This window comes from Nomascus leucogenys, chromosome 22a (genome assembly GCF_006542625.1).
Source record: "Nomascus leucogenys isolate Asia chromosome 22a, Asia_NLE_v1, whole genome shotgun sequence".
Taxonomy (NCBI): Eukaryota; Metazoa; Chordata; class Mammalia; order Primates; family Hylobatidae; genus Nomascus; species Nomascus leucogenys.
In genome coordinates this window covers 130,430,497-130,446,029 of record NC_044402.1, presented here as the reverse complement: position 1 = coordinate 130,446,029, position 15,533 = coordinate 130,430,497, and the positions used below count along the sequence as shown (strand labels likewise).

At 39.1% G+C, this 15,533-nt stretch overlaps 1 protein-coding gene across 23 annotated transcripts in view; it reads left to right on the top strand.

The window, feature by feature from the left end:
* Positions 1–11,605, top strand: part of TRIP12 (thyroid hormone receptor interactor 12) — a 149,890-nt gene extending 138,285 nt beyond the window's left edge. For 17 of the 23 annotated variants that reach the window (XM_030803901.1, XM_030803899.1, XM_030803897.1 and 14 more), the window contains 5 exons: positions 733–897; positions 3,781–3,894; positions 6,157–6,251; positions 6,762–6,865; positions 7,729–8,266. In XM_030803901.1, coding sequence (XP_030659761.1) covers positions 733–897; positions 3,781–3,894; positions 6,157–6,251; positions 6,762–6,865; positions 7,729–7,925 — 675 coding nt within the window. In that variant the 3' untranslated portion in view covers positions 7,926–8,266. Of the gene's footprint in view, positions 1–732; positions 898–3,780; positions 3,895–6,156; positions 6,252–6,761; positions 6,866–7,728 lie in introns of all 23 variants that reach the window. The other 6 variants (XM_030803902.1, XM_030803893.1, XM_030803895.1 and 3 more) reach the window with 1 other exon arrangement.
* Positions 11,606–15,533: the final 3,928 nt, after the last annotated feature.

Sequence of the window (15,533 nt, the reverse complement as noted above, 5' to 3'; positions counted from 1 at the left end):
TGCATTTTTGTATGTTGGTTTTTGATCCTTAAGTTTAAAAAAATTTACATAGGCCTTTCATAATCTTAGACATTTTTTAAAAAGTGAGTAATAAAGACTTTTTTAACGTTTGTCTTATAAAGTATTGCTTGCCTTTTCTTAGGGATTTCTTGGAACTTTTTTTTTTTTTTTTTTTTTTAAATCACAGTGTTGCTGCATAGATGCAAACTTGTTATGCATCAGAGGCCTCAAGTAGTTGAATGAAGCCTCTCCAGGTTTCGTTCTGTAGACTTGAGCTTTGCAGGGGTAGAAAGTTTATCACTATCACTAGATAGTATGTTTTTTATATTTACAGTTTCCCAACCGTATTATCAGTATTCGCTGTATACTTATACAGTATTGGATTCAAGATTAGCCTAGAATTTATGAAAAGTTTGTCTAGTTCTAGGGTCCACATTCTTAAAATTAACAAATATGCAACCTATTATGCACTTACTGTGAAATTTAATTTGTGTGTGCTTAAATTGAGCAGCAGCATCTCATAATGAGGAAGCACTTCAGCTCTCTTTTCTTATACTTCCTTTATGATCTCAGTGACTCTTTCATATGTAGATTATGACCAGGAAAAAAATAAAGAAGCTAAGAGTTAAAGGAACCCATCAGCTTTATTAGGATATCTTTTTTTTTTTTTAAACAAAAAACCATGAGTTAATTTTGCTTGACACCATTTCTCCCCCATTTGTGTTTTTTTAGACCAAAGAGAGTCTACAGTATGCATTAGAAACCTTGACTATGAATGGCTGCTCAGTTGAAGATCTAGGACTGGATTTCACTCTCCCAGGGTTTCCCAATATCGAACTGAAGAAAGGAGGGAAGGATATACCAGTCACTATCCACAATTTAGAGGAGTATCTAAGAGTATGTAACTGCGTCTTTGGGGGGTAGGCCAGTTGTGAAGATGGCGGACTTTGCCTGATTGTACCTTGCTTCTGGCTGCACACGCTATGGCTTGAGACCTTCCACATCCCCAGGACCACTGCATGAAGGCTGCTTTACAAGGCGCTAGCTTCTCTTTGCTCTTGAGTGCACGTATCAGATATTTCCTGTCTTATATAACCTTGAATTATTTCTCCTCAGGCTTGAATGCTGTCTAATTACACCACATTTTCTTAGTTCAAAAAAAAGTGAAGGCCGGGCGCAGTGGCTCACGCTTGTAATCCCAGCACTTTGGGAGGCCGAGGCGGGCAGATCACGAGGTCAGGAGATCGAGACCATGGTGAAACCCCGTCTCTACTAAAAATACAAAAAATTAGCCGGGCGTGGTGGCGGGCGCCTGTAGTCCCAGCTACTCGGAGAGGCTGAGGCAGGAGAATGGCGTGAACCCGGGAGGCGGAGCTTGCAGTGAGCCGAGATCGCGCCACTGCACTCCAGCCTGGGTGACAGAGCAAGACTCCATCTCAAAAAAAAAAAAAAAAGTGAAAAGAGACATTTTTTGTGTTCTTACTAAATTGCATTTTTGCATTTCCATCAAGGCAGCTAGCTTGACAGAATTTACTCCAGGCACCATGCAGTGCACACTTTTATGTTTGGTGACACCTTTCAAATTACTGACTTATGGGTGAGGTGCAGAGGCTCACGCCTATAATCCTCCCAGCACTTTGCGAGGCAGAGGCAGGAGGATTACTTGAGGCCAGGCGTTCAAGACCAGCCTAGGCAACAAAGTGGGGGCCTCGTCTCTACAAAAAAATGCAAAAATTAGCTGGGTGTGGTGTCATGAGCCTGTAGTCCCAGCCACTTGGGAGGCTGGGGTGGGAGGGCACTTGAGCCCTGGAGTTCAAAGTTACGGTGAGTCAAGGTTGTACCACTGCACTCCATCCTGGGCGACAGAGTGAGATCCTTTCTCTTAGAAATACATACATATGTATGTGTGTATATATACATATATATATATATATATTATATGTATATATACATATATATATATATTATATGTATATATACATATATATATGTACGTATATATATTAGGCTGGGCACAGTGGCTCATGCCTGTAATCCCAGCACTTTGGGCGGCCGTGGTGGGCAGATCACAAGGTCAGGAGTTCAAGACCAGCCTGACCAACATAGTGAAACCCCATCTCTACTAAAAATACAAAAATTAGCCAGGTGTGGTGGCACACACCTGTAGTCCCAGTTACTGAGGAGGCTGAGGCAGAAGAACTGCTTGAACCAGGGAGGTGGAGGTTCCAGTGAGCCGACATAACGCCACTGCGCTCCAGCTTGGGCAACAGAGTGAGACTTCGTTTCAAAAAAAAAAAAAAAAAAAGCATATATATATATATATATATATATATATATATATATTAATTTGTGATGCTTGACTATATTTGCTAAATTCAGGAAAAGTAATTTTATATTGAACATAAATTGTATTTTAAATTACCACTATATAGATCCTTATTACCAATGTTTGAAAAATTTGTTTTGGTTTATTCCTGACATTGGGTGGAAAGGGCATTGGATTTAGGTCAGAATGGCCATTTACCCCTTGAACTGACCTTTCCACTAATTTGCTGTGTGACTTTAGATGGAGCCTCTGAAAAACTTGATCACCAGTTTCTTCATCAGCTTTAAAAGAGAGAGAGAGAGTATACAGGTTAAATAATAACTGGCCAGGCATGGTGGCTCACGCTTGTAATCCCAACACTTTGGGAGGCCAAGGCGGGCGGATCATGAGATCAGGAGTTCAAGACCAGCCTGACAAACATCGTGAAACCCCGTCTCTACTAAAAATACAAAAATTAGCCAGGCGTGGTGGTGTACGCCTGTAGTCCCAGCTGCTCAGGAGGCTGAGGCAGGAGAACTGCTTGAACCAGGGAGGTGGAGGTTCCAGTGAGTCAGGATTGTGCCACTGCACTCCAGCCTAGGCGACAGAGCGAGACTCTGTCTCAAAAATAATAATAACCAGAATCCCCTGTTACTTAACAGTTCTGTGATTCGTAAGTAATTCCTTTTAATATTCATTAGGACTGTCTTCTCATCCTGTTTCTTCTACTGACTTTGTGAAAGCTATTCTTCCATCTTACTAGCACATAATGAGTTAACATTTAGATTAAGGTTATCTCAAAATAATCTATACTAATGCTTATAATTTTCTATCAAGAAAATCCTAATGTTTTCATTTTTATCTGAAAATGTTGTTTCTCTACCCATTGGACTACCCAAAGTCAGTGATGACTAGATAATGTTGGACCAGTAAGAGTTGCTTTTTCTTACCCTTCAGTTGCATGTGACTTCATTTCCAGGCTTTGCCTACTTCTAATAGGAAGCACACACTGCAGACAGGTTGGGTTCTAAGAACTTCACAGGATTTAGAGCTAAACATTTTACATTAAAAATTAAAAACCCTTAATAGTGGCTAATTGTGATTCTTCAAACATTACCTTTAATTCTCAATAACATTTTATCCTCTTGGGAAATTCTCATTTGATTCCCATCTAGTGAGGTAATATAACTGTATGGCATGGGTTTTACATAAATAGATTTTTAAAACACACTAAATATAAGTGCACATGGCATTCTTTTTTTTTTTTACATTTTGTTATTGGTAAGGGCCCCACATTAGATGTCGACCTGACGTTTTACTCATGTAGTTTTCTAGCAGATTATTTTAAAGACTTAATAACTTGTTTGTTCTTTATAAAGTGATCCAAAAGGGTGTTTCACTGTACTTTGCCACATATTAAATAGTAAAGAGATTTGAAATCTTGTCACAGTTTTTTGAAAACTTTCTTTTTGCAGCTGGTTATATTCTGGGCACTAAATGAAGGCGTTTCTAGGCAATTTGATTCGTTCAGAGATGGATTTGAATCAGTCTTCCCACTCAGTCATCTTCAGTACTTCTACCCGGAGGAAGTGAGTAGCTTATGTCTAAAAGAAATGGTCATACCTATAATTTTAGTGGAGTGTTTCTGTGCTGCCTAGTCAAAGGCCGTATTGTTGCACAAAAACAAAAAAATGGGTGTTTTGATAGCAGGGGATGGATGTTTGGGAAAGACAAGGAAATTTCCTGAGCAAGGAAGAATGTTAAATAGGTGTCCCCTCTTAGACTGGGGGAGCGGGTTCCATGCATGACAGTAAGCATAGCATCTTTGTCAGCTGAGACCCTCGATGCCATTCAGTGGAGAATGGGGACTTGTGCTGTGTGTGGCATGTTCTGCATGTTTCTATACTGCTGTGGAAGCAAAGAGACATGGAGGGGGCCTGACTTTATTCCTTAACTAAACTTTGTTTCGATGAGATATTGTTTCACAATCCAAGTTAGTCCTTGAAGTTTTAAGAAAGTATTATAAATTATCTAATTGCCAAATACAGAGAATACTTCCGAGAATGGAAGAAATGGATTTATTTGCTTGGTTTTCCCTAGCCACCTGTATTAGTCTGTTTTCATGCTGCTGATAAAGACATACCCGAGATTGGGCAATTTACAAAAGAAAGAGGTTTATTAGACTTAGAGTTCCACGTGGCTGGGGAGGCCTCACAATCATAGTGGAAGGTGAAAGGCACATCTCACATGGCAGCAGACAAGACGAGAGCTTGTGCGGGGAAACTCCCCTTTTTAAAACCATCAGATCTCATGAGACATATTCACTATTATGAGAATAGCCTGGGAAAGACCTGCCTCCATGATTCAGTTACCTCCCACCAGGTCATTCCCATAGCAGGTGGGAATTGTGGGGGTTACAGTTCAAGATGAGATTTGGGATAGGGGCACAGCCAAACCATATTACCATCTTTATTTCAAGTGCCAAATCTCAAAAGAACTACTCACTGGTAGTGAGATATAGAAAGGGTCTAGAATGTGTCCAGTTTCCCTCAGTTTTGAAACCTTTTTATTTATTGTTTGAATACTAGTTTTAGAGTGTATGTTCACTACTGACTAAATCTGTAAATTTTTGAGTAACTTAACATCTTAATCTCAGTTATATTTGTGTCTACTTTGATTTACTACTTTTTTAAAGCATGTAGTGTGCCTGATACTTGCAGGCACTGCTTGTCACCTGGAATAGAATCATGGTCCTCACCACTTGCTGTATAACCTTATCCAAGTTACTGTATCTGATAGGACTATTTCATCTGTAAAATTGGAATAACCCCTATCACAGAGTAATGGAAATTAAATAGGCGGGGCACAGTGACTTAGCCTATAATCCCAGCACTTTGGGAGATGGAGGTGGGAAGATCACTTGAGCCCAGAAATTTAAGATTAGGCTGGGCAACATAGTGAGATCTTGTCTAAAATTAAAAAAAATAATTAGCTGGGCGTGGTGGTATGCACCTGTAGCCTCAGCTACTTGGAAGGCTGAGGTTGGAGGATCACTTGAGCCCAGGAGATCATGACGGTAGTGAGCTGCGATGAGGCCACTACACTCCAGCCTGGGCAACAGAGCAAAGCTTTGTCTTTAAATATATAGGACCGGACAGTGAGCATTATATAACAGATACTACATTTCATTGGCCTCAAATTGGATTTTCTCAAAGTATGCAGTCTTCTACAAATCAGCAGTTAACCAGAGAAAGGCATGGTTTTAATTTGAAACTGGTGATAGATTTTCTAAGGACTTGAAAGCATTTATTGCTTTCCAATATTCATTCTATAATATCTAGGTTGGTCCCCATACAACCAACCATGTAGCGCAGACATGCCTCTCTACAAAGTGTAAAGACCTACCCATTTGCTGTGTCCTAGTTCAGCTTGCTTCCCCCACTTCTTTCTCCAGCTCAGTGTTCTCTCCCTTGGCATCTGTTACTGTATACCTTTGTGTTTCTGAAAGCCAGGATTTATAAAATCTCCCTGATTAGAAGCAGATTATCCATTTAAAGCACCTAAGGTCACGAGAAGAAAGGAAAACTGAAATCAAGGGTCATCAGGTGTTTTTGGTGTGAGAGGAAGGGTCTCTCAGGAACCAAGTCCCTGCAGATGGGCAGGGTACTTAATTAGTGTACAGCTAAAAAGGAAATGGAATCTCTAAATTTTTTTTTTTTTTTGGAAAGAGGTCCCAAGCAGGTTTTAGTACTGAGACTGATACTCTTGTATGGTACACGTAGACCTTTATTTTCACTCAGGTAAGCAAATGTTTCTTTAGTAATTCTTTTTACCCTTATTTAAACTCACAGCTGGATCAGCTCCTTTGTGGCAGTAAAGCAGACACTTGGGATGCAAAAACACTGATGGAATGCTGTAGGCCTGATCACGGTTATACTCATGACAGGTAAGTACTGGGGTCTGCCAGTTTTTCTGTTGATTCTGAAGAATGTGGAGAGGGGTGTGTGTGTACGCACACATGCGCACATGTGTAAACAACAAAAGTTGGAGTGGTTCATTTTAAAATGTGTCTACCTGTTAATGGATGCTTACTTCTGTTTTGGCCTTATTTCTCTCAAGATGGGAAATTAAGACCCAAGAATTTCTTTCTCAAGTATTTCTATGAAAATACTAGGGGTTGGGGAAGACAGATTTAATCTTGTTCCCCATTATTACATATAGTAAAGCAGAAATATCTGTACAGTACCAGATGAAGTCTTACTTATTACAACTGTAATCATTCCATTTGAATTCTAGTCATAACAGAAACAAATTTGATTTGAGTACATTGTAATGGAAATATATGTGTAATTTAAAAGTGCTAATCTAATTTTTATGTCATGTGATGCGATGCAGTGTGATTAAAACTCTATTTTAACCTGATGAAATAATTTTGGTATATTTATTTCTGTTATAGTCGGGCTGTGAAGTTTTTGTTTGAGATTCTCAGTAGTTTTGATAATGAACAGCAGAGGTTATTTCTCCAGTTTGTGACTGGTAGCCCAAGATTGCCTGTTGGAGGTGGGTACAATGTGGATGTTTAGCATTTATTCTACCTATGGGTGGGTTTGTGAGTGTGAAACTTCAGTACCATCAGCAGGAGATTCTTTATCTCACTTGCAGTGCCTCTTAGTTATTCCAATATCATTATAGTACATTGAGACCGCTAGCAGGGAAATCCATGGGGATTGTCTTAAACATATTGAAGTAGGATTACTAATGCACATGTAATACTGGTTCGATAAAATTCCAGGCCATTTGTACATTCTAAACTCTTAGTTGACTTAGATGAGAATGGATTCTAAAATCTGGTTTTTCAGATTGAATCCTAATATAAGTTAAATTGGTATTCTGTTGTTTTTGTTTTGTTTTTTGAGACAGGATCTCACTCTGTCGCCCAGGCTGAAGTGCAGTGGCGTGATCTTGGCTCACTGCAACCTCTGCCTCCTGGGCTCAAGCGAGATCCTCCTGCTTCAGCCTCCTGTGTAGCCGGGACTACGGGCACAACACAGTACCATGTCTGGCTAATTTTTGTATTTTTGTAGAGATAGGGTTTCTCCATGTTGCCCAGGCTGGTCTGAAACTCTCAAGCGATTGGCTCACCTCGGCCTCCCAAAGTGCTGGGATTACAGGCATGAACCACTGTGGGTATTCCATTTTAAAAATCAGAAGACATAAAGAACTGTTGCCTCCATGTTATACAGCGAGTTTTTAAATGATAAATAAAGCAGGTTCCTTGCACTTAATGTATATTGAATGTGCAATTGCCAAGCAAGAAAGAATATCTTGTGTGTAATATTGTACGGCAAAGCAGTGGAATGTTTTCTGATAGTTGATGTTTTTTAAAAACTTAAGTTCCTTGTCTTTCTTTTTCTCTTAATCAGGATTCCGGAGTTTGAATCCACCTTTGACAATTGTCCGAAAGACGTTTGAATCAACGGAAAACCCAGATGACTTCTTGCCCTCTGTAATGACTTGTGTGAACTATCTTAAGTTGCCGGACTATTCAAGCATTGAGATAATGCGTGAAAAACTGTTAATAGCAGCAAGAGAAGGGCAGCAGTCGTTCCATCTTTCCTGATCACAACAAGAAATGCAATGTCTGCCTGTTACAGCAAAAGAAACAAATCATGATTTCTTTTCTAATGTATCACCTGAGTCAAGGAAACATGTTACGCCTTCTTGTTGTAGGAAAAACGGCTTGCAGATTATAAAGAGACATTTGGTTGATATTCATTAATGGCCCCATGGACTTAAAGTGATCAGGCCCTAAAACGTTGTTGTGATGAGGTTTCTTTAGCAAGTTCTTGTTTAAATTATCATTTATTTGATGAGTGAAGTTTTTAACATGCTTTGCTGTGTGAAATTTAAAAAAGGGATGTTTTTCCAGGCTGGAACAATAAATGTCGCTGTGCAGTTTAATTCTGGGCTGTGTGTATCCATCTAGCTAAGTCTGCAGTTTTGTTTCCTCCAAAGACAACTCTTGTACATAAGTACAGAAATTTAAGCTCACATGTATTTGACAAATATAGTTTAGTAGACTAGCTCTATGTGCTTTTCACTTTCCTCTGATTTTCTCTCCCTGATTCATTATTATCTGTGCAGCTCACAGGTTTTTTTTGTATACAGCTCACAGTTCTCAAATTTTCGTTACCCATGGGCTTCTGTTGTCCCATGTTCTCCCCAGTTAAGATCTAAGTTAAAATTCATTGGATTGAAATTTATTGAATATAATTCAGCTTTTGTAACTAGGTAGACTTTTCTTATAGTTTAGGGTATTACTGGCTTTTTCCCAGGTGACACACTAAGGACTGTTTACATGGCAATTCCAGCAGCAACAGCCTCTGGAATGAGACAAGGAAAGCTCATTGTTTTTTATGAAGGTTAAGAAGTCTACAGCTTGGGCTGGCCGGTATTTATTATTCTGTGGCCAGAGCATTTTAAATTAATGTAAATTTTTTAAACAAAATAAGCAGTTTTCCTTCCCTGTTGGAGTAAAAAAATTTTTTTCCCTTTGTTCTTGTTTTACGTTTTTGTTCATAGTCTTCTTTATTCCATGCTCCTCTTCCCCTTCTCCCAGTGCTGACTTGGGACAAAACAGTTCAGCCTTTGTCTCGACGCAGATAAAAGCACCTGTAAGCAATGCTGTCCAGTCGTTTTATGTGCTGATTTCTCAAATCTGCAATAATCTATCAGGTTAATGTTTTTACCTGAAAATAAAGAAAGTTTGCTTCACCTTTTTGTTTATAGTTTTGTGCTGTATGCATAACTTTCAATTGTATAGATGTATTTCAATGCAAGGAAATCCACGTATCTCCATGATTCGGGTCATGGCTGATTTTGCTATTCAAACAATTTATAATAGCAACTTGAAGAACCTAAAATGTGAAGAGAAAATGGGAGGAGATTCCTTCCTAAGGTCCAAAACCAAGCTTGTGGCCTAAATTTGAAGGAATTTTCCATAATTCATCTCCTTGAAAATAAGAGATGAGCTAGTTTTTTTTTTTAATTGAACTTTGAGAAATCAATTTTCTTTGACTGTTTTGTAAGTCTTATTTAATTGACACAAAAGCCCTTTTCCCTGTCCCATCACCCAAAAGAAACTCAGTGGCTTGTTTGACATAGATTGCTGTGTCAATTTACACTGAAATGGCCTTATATGGAAATGTCCCCTCCTGAGAGTTCACTTGGACAGTGACCCCGTTAAGTGGAAGGGAACTGTCAGAGGAGTTGGGGGCAGAGAAGTCTCTCCCTGTCTCTGCAGAGACTGACAAGTGAATGGCTTTTCCCTGAAATCCAAGAAGGGAATTGTGTTTCTGCAGTTTCACCGCTAACAGCACAGTTGCTGAGCAGCTTCATCAAGTGAAGTTAAAGACTGAAACAATTTCTTTTCAACTGTTCTGATATCTTCCTGCAAACTAAGCGCAAAGAATTTTGTGTGAACATAGCATTTTGTTCCTGATTTTTAAAGGGTTCTGTTAAAATTTAGACATGTATAAACAAAATAATGTTTCATCTGTACTTGACATTTTATCCATGTTGCAGCCCTGGCAAATTTGGCCTCATTGATTCCAGCATCTAATGAGTATATATGATGATTTTGACTCAAACTCTGAAGTCTTGAGTGTTTCAAAGTCAGTCGTTATCTGTTTAAAAGCCTCAGCCTTTAGCTTATTCCTCCTTCAATACATGGGACCTTTGGTTAATTTGGGGCAGGAAAACTCTTAATCTCTCTTGGCAGAGGCCTTATTGCATCAGAGGGAAAAAGTATATACTTCATTTGCTATTACTCCAGTTATGCCTTAAATTTATTTGCTTGGTAATCCTATGAACAAGCACTAATTTCTTAGTATACTTTAAATACTTAGTTGGGTAGCAACTGAGATTTTGTTGTCCTTTAGTTCTTGCTGAGATGGAGTCAGTCAGATGTTAGTCATAGCTAACACCGAATTTGTGTTGTCATTTAGACAGTTACTGATTTGATCTGCTTTATATATGAGAACATATTTTTAACTATTCCAAGAAGAGGTAGCTAAATGTAATTCCCTCTTCCTATCCCCCCAGAAAACTGAACTGTAAGTTCTAGGTAGACTAATTGGGAGCAGACATGGAGTTTTAGATGCCTTAGCCAAACCCAGCAGAAACCTTTCACACAGCCACTCATCGTAAGAAACGCAGATTTTTCTCTTCTCATGCTTGTGTCTGGTTCCCTGCATTTGTAGTGACAGAACTTTCTTTCACTAGCAGGATATAAAGAAAGTAACTATGCTTGGAGTCCCTCTTTACTGGGTTTGAGTTAGGTACATAACATGGAAAGGAGTGGTGCCTTCAGATGAATGTGACCACTCCCTATTGTGGAGTGACTTCCCTAGGGCATCCTATACATCCTACCACAGAAGGCCAAGGGACAGAGCACCAACTTCAGTATCCAAGAAATTAGATCCAAAACTCTTGATTTTCCACACTGAGTGTCGCGAGTAAGTTGTAAGTTTGCCGTCTTCCTTCTGGCTTAGCAGGTGCTGCAGCTGTACTCTTGACTCCTGTCTGTGAGCATGAGCTCAGGAAATGGGAGTGGAGTCTATTCCAAAAAAAAAATGTGATGAAATTTTTCTTAAAAGTGCATTCATATGCCAAATCCTTTTTGGAGGATTCTGGATGCTATTGTTCATTTCTCTACTAGCAAAATGATCAAGCCTTCATTTATTTTAGGCTTTGTTTTTTGATGCATTTTGTTTTCCCTGCTGTAATGAGAACATTGTTTGGAAATGTCATATTCTGTATTTATGATTCTCTGAGAAATGCTTTTGTATGAGTCTTAGGTTTGACATTGCAGTAGTTGACATACACGGTAAAGGATAACCTAGTGACAGATCACTGAAGATGCTTCCTTTGTTACCTCAAAAAAAAATCCAGACAAAATAGCATTTATAAATATAGAAAACAGGATTGGCTGTTTTCCAAGAACTTCAAGTTAACAATTCTTATGCAAGGAAAAGTTCTTAACGCTAAAGACTTGTTCTGCATAAAGGAGACATTCTTTAATAATGGAAGAGGTGGTTTTATTTTTACTACAAGCCGACTCATATTTCCAAACCTATAACCAATTGCTGTGTAAAGCATTTTTTTCCTTTTATCTGAAACAGTGATTTATATGAACTGTTGGAATAATGGAACCTCAAACTACAGATGTGTATGTAAAATTGCATAAATGCACTGACTTCCTTCTCCCTGACTATATTTTTAATAAACAGCATTATCCTACATGGTCAGTTTTATTAAATTATACACAACTAGAGGGTTCTTCTAAGACGTGGTATGTGCTTGCGTGGGTGACTTTTGGAAAGCTTCCTATTTTGGTAAGTAATGCAGTGGGTGAACTTCGCTTTTTTTGGAGGCAGATAGTGGAGAACACTGTTTAGAAAACAAATACATTAAAAAAGGTGGCCCTGCTACCTGCTTGTTGGTGGAGCGTTTGTGTAAGGTATCCCTGTGCGCTGGCAAAATAGTGCCATTGGCATTGAAAGTGTGCACAGACAATAGAGCCTACTGGTTGGAACACTATGAAGTCATCGTGCTTGACTTTCAAGACTGACTCTTCTGCCCTTAGCAAATGTCCAATCTATTTCACTGAAACAGAAAAAGCAAAGTAGAATTGATTTACAAAAGTGAAAGATGGATTTTTGTTAGAAGAGTGATGACTGAATTTAGTTTTATTTTTAAAGGTCTGTGTACAGTTACACAACTCACATACGTATGTGCACATATACACGCACACATAGATTGTCTTGATACAACTGTCTGAGGGAAAAACACATTTCCTTTGATGAATCTCTTGGTCTGTAAAATTTCTAAATCAGAGATGAAAGGCACTACTAAATACAAGCTCACCACAAGACAGGCATCGAAGTTTATAACCAATCTGATGTTGTCTAGATAACCAATTCTGTGTTTGGAGCTGGGTAGCGTTGCATTTCTGGTTGATGTGATTGTATGAATTAGTGTTGGCATGTTAATGGGTGTATGGAAGAAGTTTTCCATCTTGATGGCAGTTGTTGGGGCACTGCTGGTAGAACGCACAATGTCTCTTCAAACTCTTGAGGCCAGTGCATACAAAAGCAGGAGGCATTTTGGGAGGGGAGAGATTCAGCCATTGCAGAACGATTCTAACTCATGCTTACTGAAGCCTGTGTCATTCCTTCCTCTTTTTTTGAGCCAGGTTGGTAACCTCAAGATTGGCTGGTCTCCTATGTTGCTTCTCCTCTCACTTCATGTGAGAAGGGCAGGAAGAAGGGTCGTGCTGATGCCTGGAGTAACGCTGTCCTTCCTATGCAAGAAATTGCAAGGAAGCAGGTCCCAGAACTGCCCCATAGCCAGCTCAAATGCCCCATTGTGGCTTTGAGGCCCAGGCACACATGCTGGATTCTTGCACTCCCATTGGGAATTGAGGTTTCAGGAATCGATTTTGGTATCTTCTATGTGGCTATGATACATCAAAATGTTAATTAGGGCCACTATTAACAATTTATTATCAAGAAGATTGTACTAAGGAATATTAGGGCAGAAAACACAAGTCCAGATTGCAAGGGGTCTAAACACTGGTTAATGTTAACGTGGGCAATTGTAGAGTTACACGGGGCAGCTGCTGTTAGTTGAAATGATCATCTGTAAAGTTAACAGTAATGTAAAGAAAACCCAATGGGCTCAGCTTGTAGTTTCTTGATGGAATTTGGACATTTGTTAAAACTCATTCATCCCAGTCAGTCCTATTCCCAAAGTGTGTTCCAAAACTTAGAAGATGCAGCCCTTGGCATCCAGGCAGAGTCCCTGGCATCATGATAACTCACACAGACCTGTGTAAAGGGCTTTGTGAAAATAAACTTGGTGGAGCAGAAAGAACCCCAGCCAGAGTCAGAAGGCCTGATGTAGTCCTGGCTCCAGTCTTCCCAGCTAAGGGAAGCTAACCCCACTGGACCTCACTCTCTGTGTGTTTGTGAAGCCAGTTCAGTGATCTCTAGCTTTATGTTTTAATGGTAATATTCTTAAAATCTTGTATGATCCTTTAAAATGTCTCCCAGGATTTCTTAACAAGGCATAGGCATTTTGGTTGATGCAGTTTTTCCTGGTAGAGGGTTACAGCAAAGCCCTTTGCTTCTAAATGTCAATAGCACCTTCCAGTCATTATGACAACTCAAAATGCCCCCTAATACTTCCAGATAGTTCAGATATCAATGTGTTATCTACTGAGTGAAAACAGTAATTGTGTGTTGCAGCTTTTGGAAAGCATTTAGATCTTATATTCAGCCAATAATTGTAGTTAGTAACAAATCAAACCTTTGCAGAATTTATAAGTAGGCACAAGAGAGGGATAAGAAGAGGAATGTAAAAGTGACGATTTTTAGTCAGAAAAAGCCACAATCCTGTCCTCCCCTACTCCTCACACACACAACATCCCTCTCCCCCAGCTTCCTTCGATTAGGAGGACATTGTCTTACCACACTAGCCTCCTACATAAATGAGAACTGCTTGTTTAAAATGTAACTAATTTTAAAAGGACTTTAAATTCAGAAAATGTGATTGTAGTTGCCCCTGTGATCAATAAAAACAGGCTTAATAACTAAATTCATTGAGAAAAGCTTAATAGTTCTAATGAGAATGTTAAGTATTCAAGCCAGGTTTTTCAACTTTCTAGAACTAAATAAAAAAAAGTTGGTCTTTAATTATTATAGGCTAATAGACTAGACAAAGTAAGTTTTCCTTCCTCCAAGGACAATTTAGTGTTGTAATAGATTTATTTGCTTCCATTGTTCTGATACCATTCTGGATGGATGGCGAGAATATGAAATCCATTTCCTCCCAAAGCATTCAATGGTGTTTTGGTGTTTAGAAAGAAAAAGCTGCAAGTTTTGTGGTCTTCCTCTCCAACATACCATCTTCCCTCCCCACTTAACACCCATGGGAGTGGGCAGGAGTGGTGTCTCAGTCCAATTTCTGGCATTATGACAGAATACCAAAGATGGGGTAATTTATAAAGAAAGATTTATTTAGATCACAGTTCTGGAGGCTGGGAAGTCCAGGAGCGTGGCACTGGCATCTGGTGAGGTCATCCCATGGTGGAAGGCATCACGTGGCAAGCAAGCATGCAAGACAGAGGAAAAAGGGGCCAAACATGCAACAGCTAACCCACTCTCAAGGTAATGGCATTAATTTATTCATGAGGGTAGAGCCCTTATGACCCAATCACCTTCAAAAGGCCTCACCTCTTCACATCACCACAATGGCAACCAAGTTTCCAACACGTGAACTTTTGGAGGACTCATTCAAACTATGACAGATGGGATGACGAATCTCTTTAGTCACGGATCGACTTGACATTCATCGTGAAATGGATGAATTAAGAAATAGATGCTTTTTGTTAGTTATTGTTTTCCCTTTACATGGAGGTTTTTGTTTGGCTCTCATGGTCAACTAAGTGTACTACAAATATTTTAGTGTACTGTGTTCAGTCTTCCTATTTTATCATCTGTAGGAGATGCCATGGTATCAGGTTGTTGTTTTTCTTAAATTTCATCCCTGGCATAATGCCTGGCATAGACTCACATAGTCACTGAAGGAATGAATGAGCATTTCTGTACTGTTGCCTTCTTTCCTCTTTGTCAGTCAGGTTGTTTGCATAATCTGTGCTCTTTTACTTTAGGACTTTAGAATCCAGGTAGAAAGGAAAATGAAACTGAAACAACTATGTATACAGTTAAGTATTATGTGGATTTGGAAAAATCCAGAGGAAAGCTGGACCCCCAGCTTTCATACAGTAAATCAACAGAATTACACTGAGCATGAAAACCTACCTCCTAACATCACCATCACCACCAAGAGCAGTATAAACTAGGCCTGTAATCATAGGTGACACTTTGTTCTTCACCAAAATGTCCTGTTGAATTGGTGCTGTTTAGTTTTTGGTAAACAGTTCACTTGGGCAATGTAGATAAAACTAAAAGAAATCAGATGTTGTTCAGAAGTAAACTCAAATTCATGACAAAATCAGGACGTGCTAGGAGTTAGTAGGCATATTAGCATAGGTCAAAGTTAAAAATGTAAAAAATGATGAATGAAAAAAAGACCTCAATGTTTCTATTACCACAAAAAATGTTACAGGAGAAGGAAAAGTCCATTTTAAAAACAAAGTAATGTT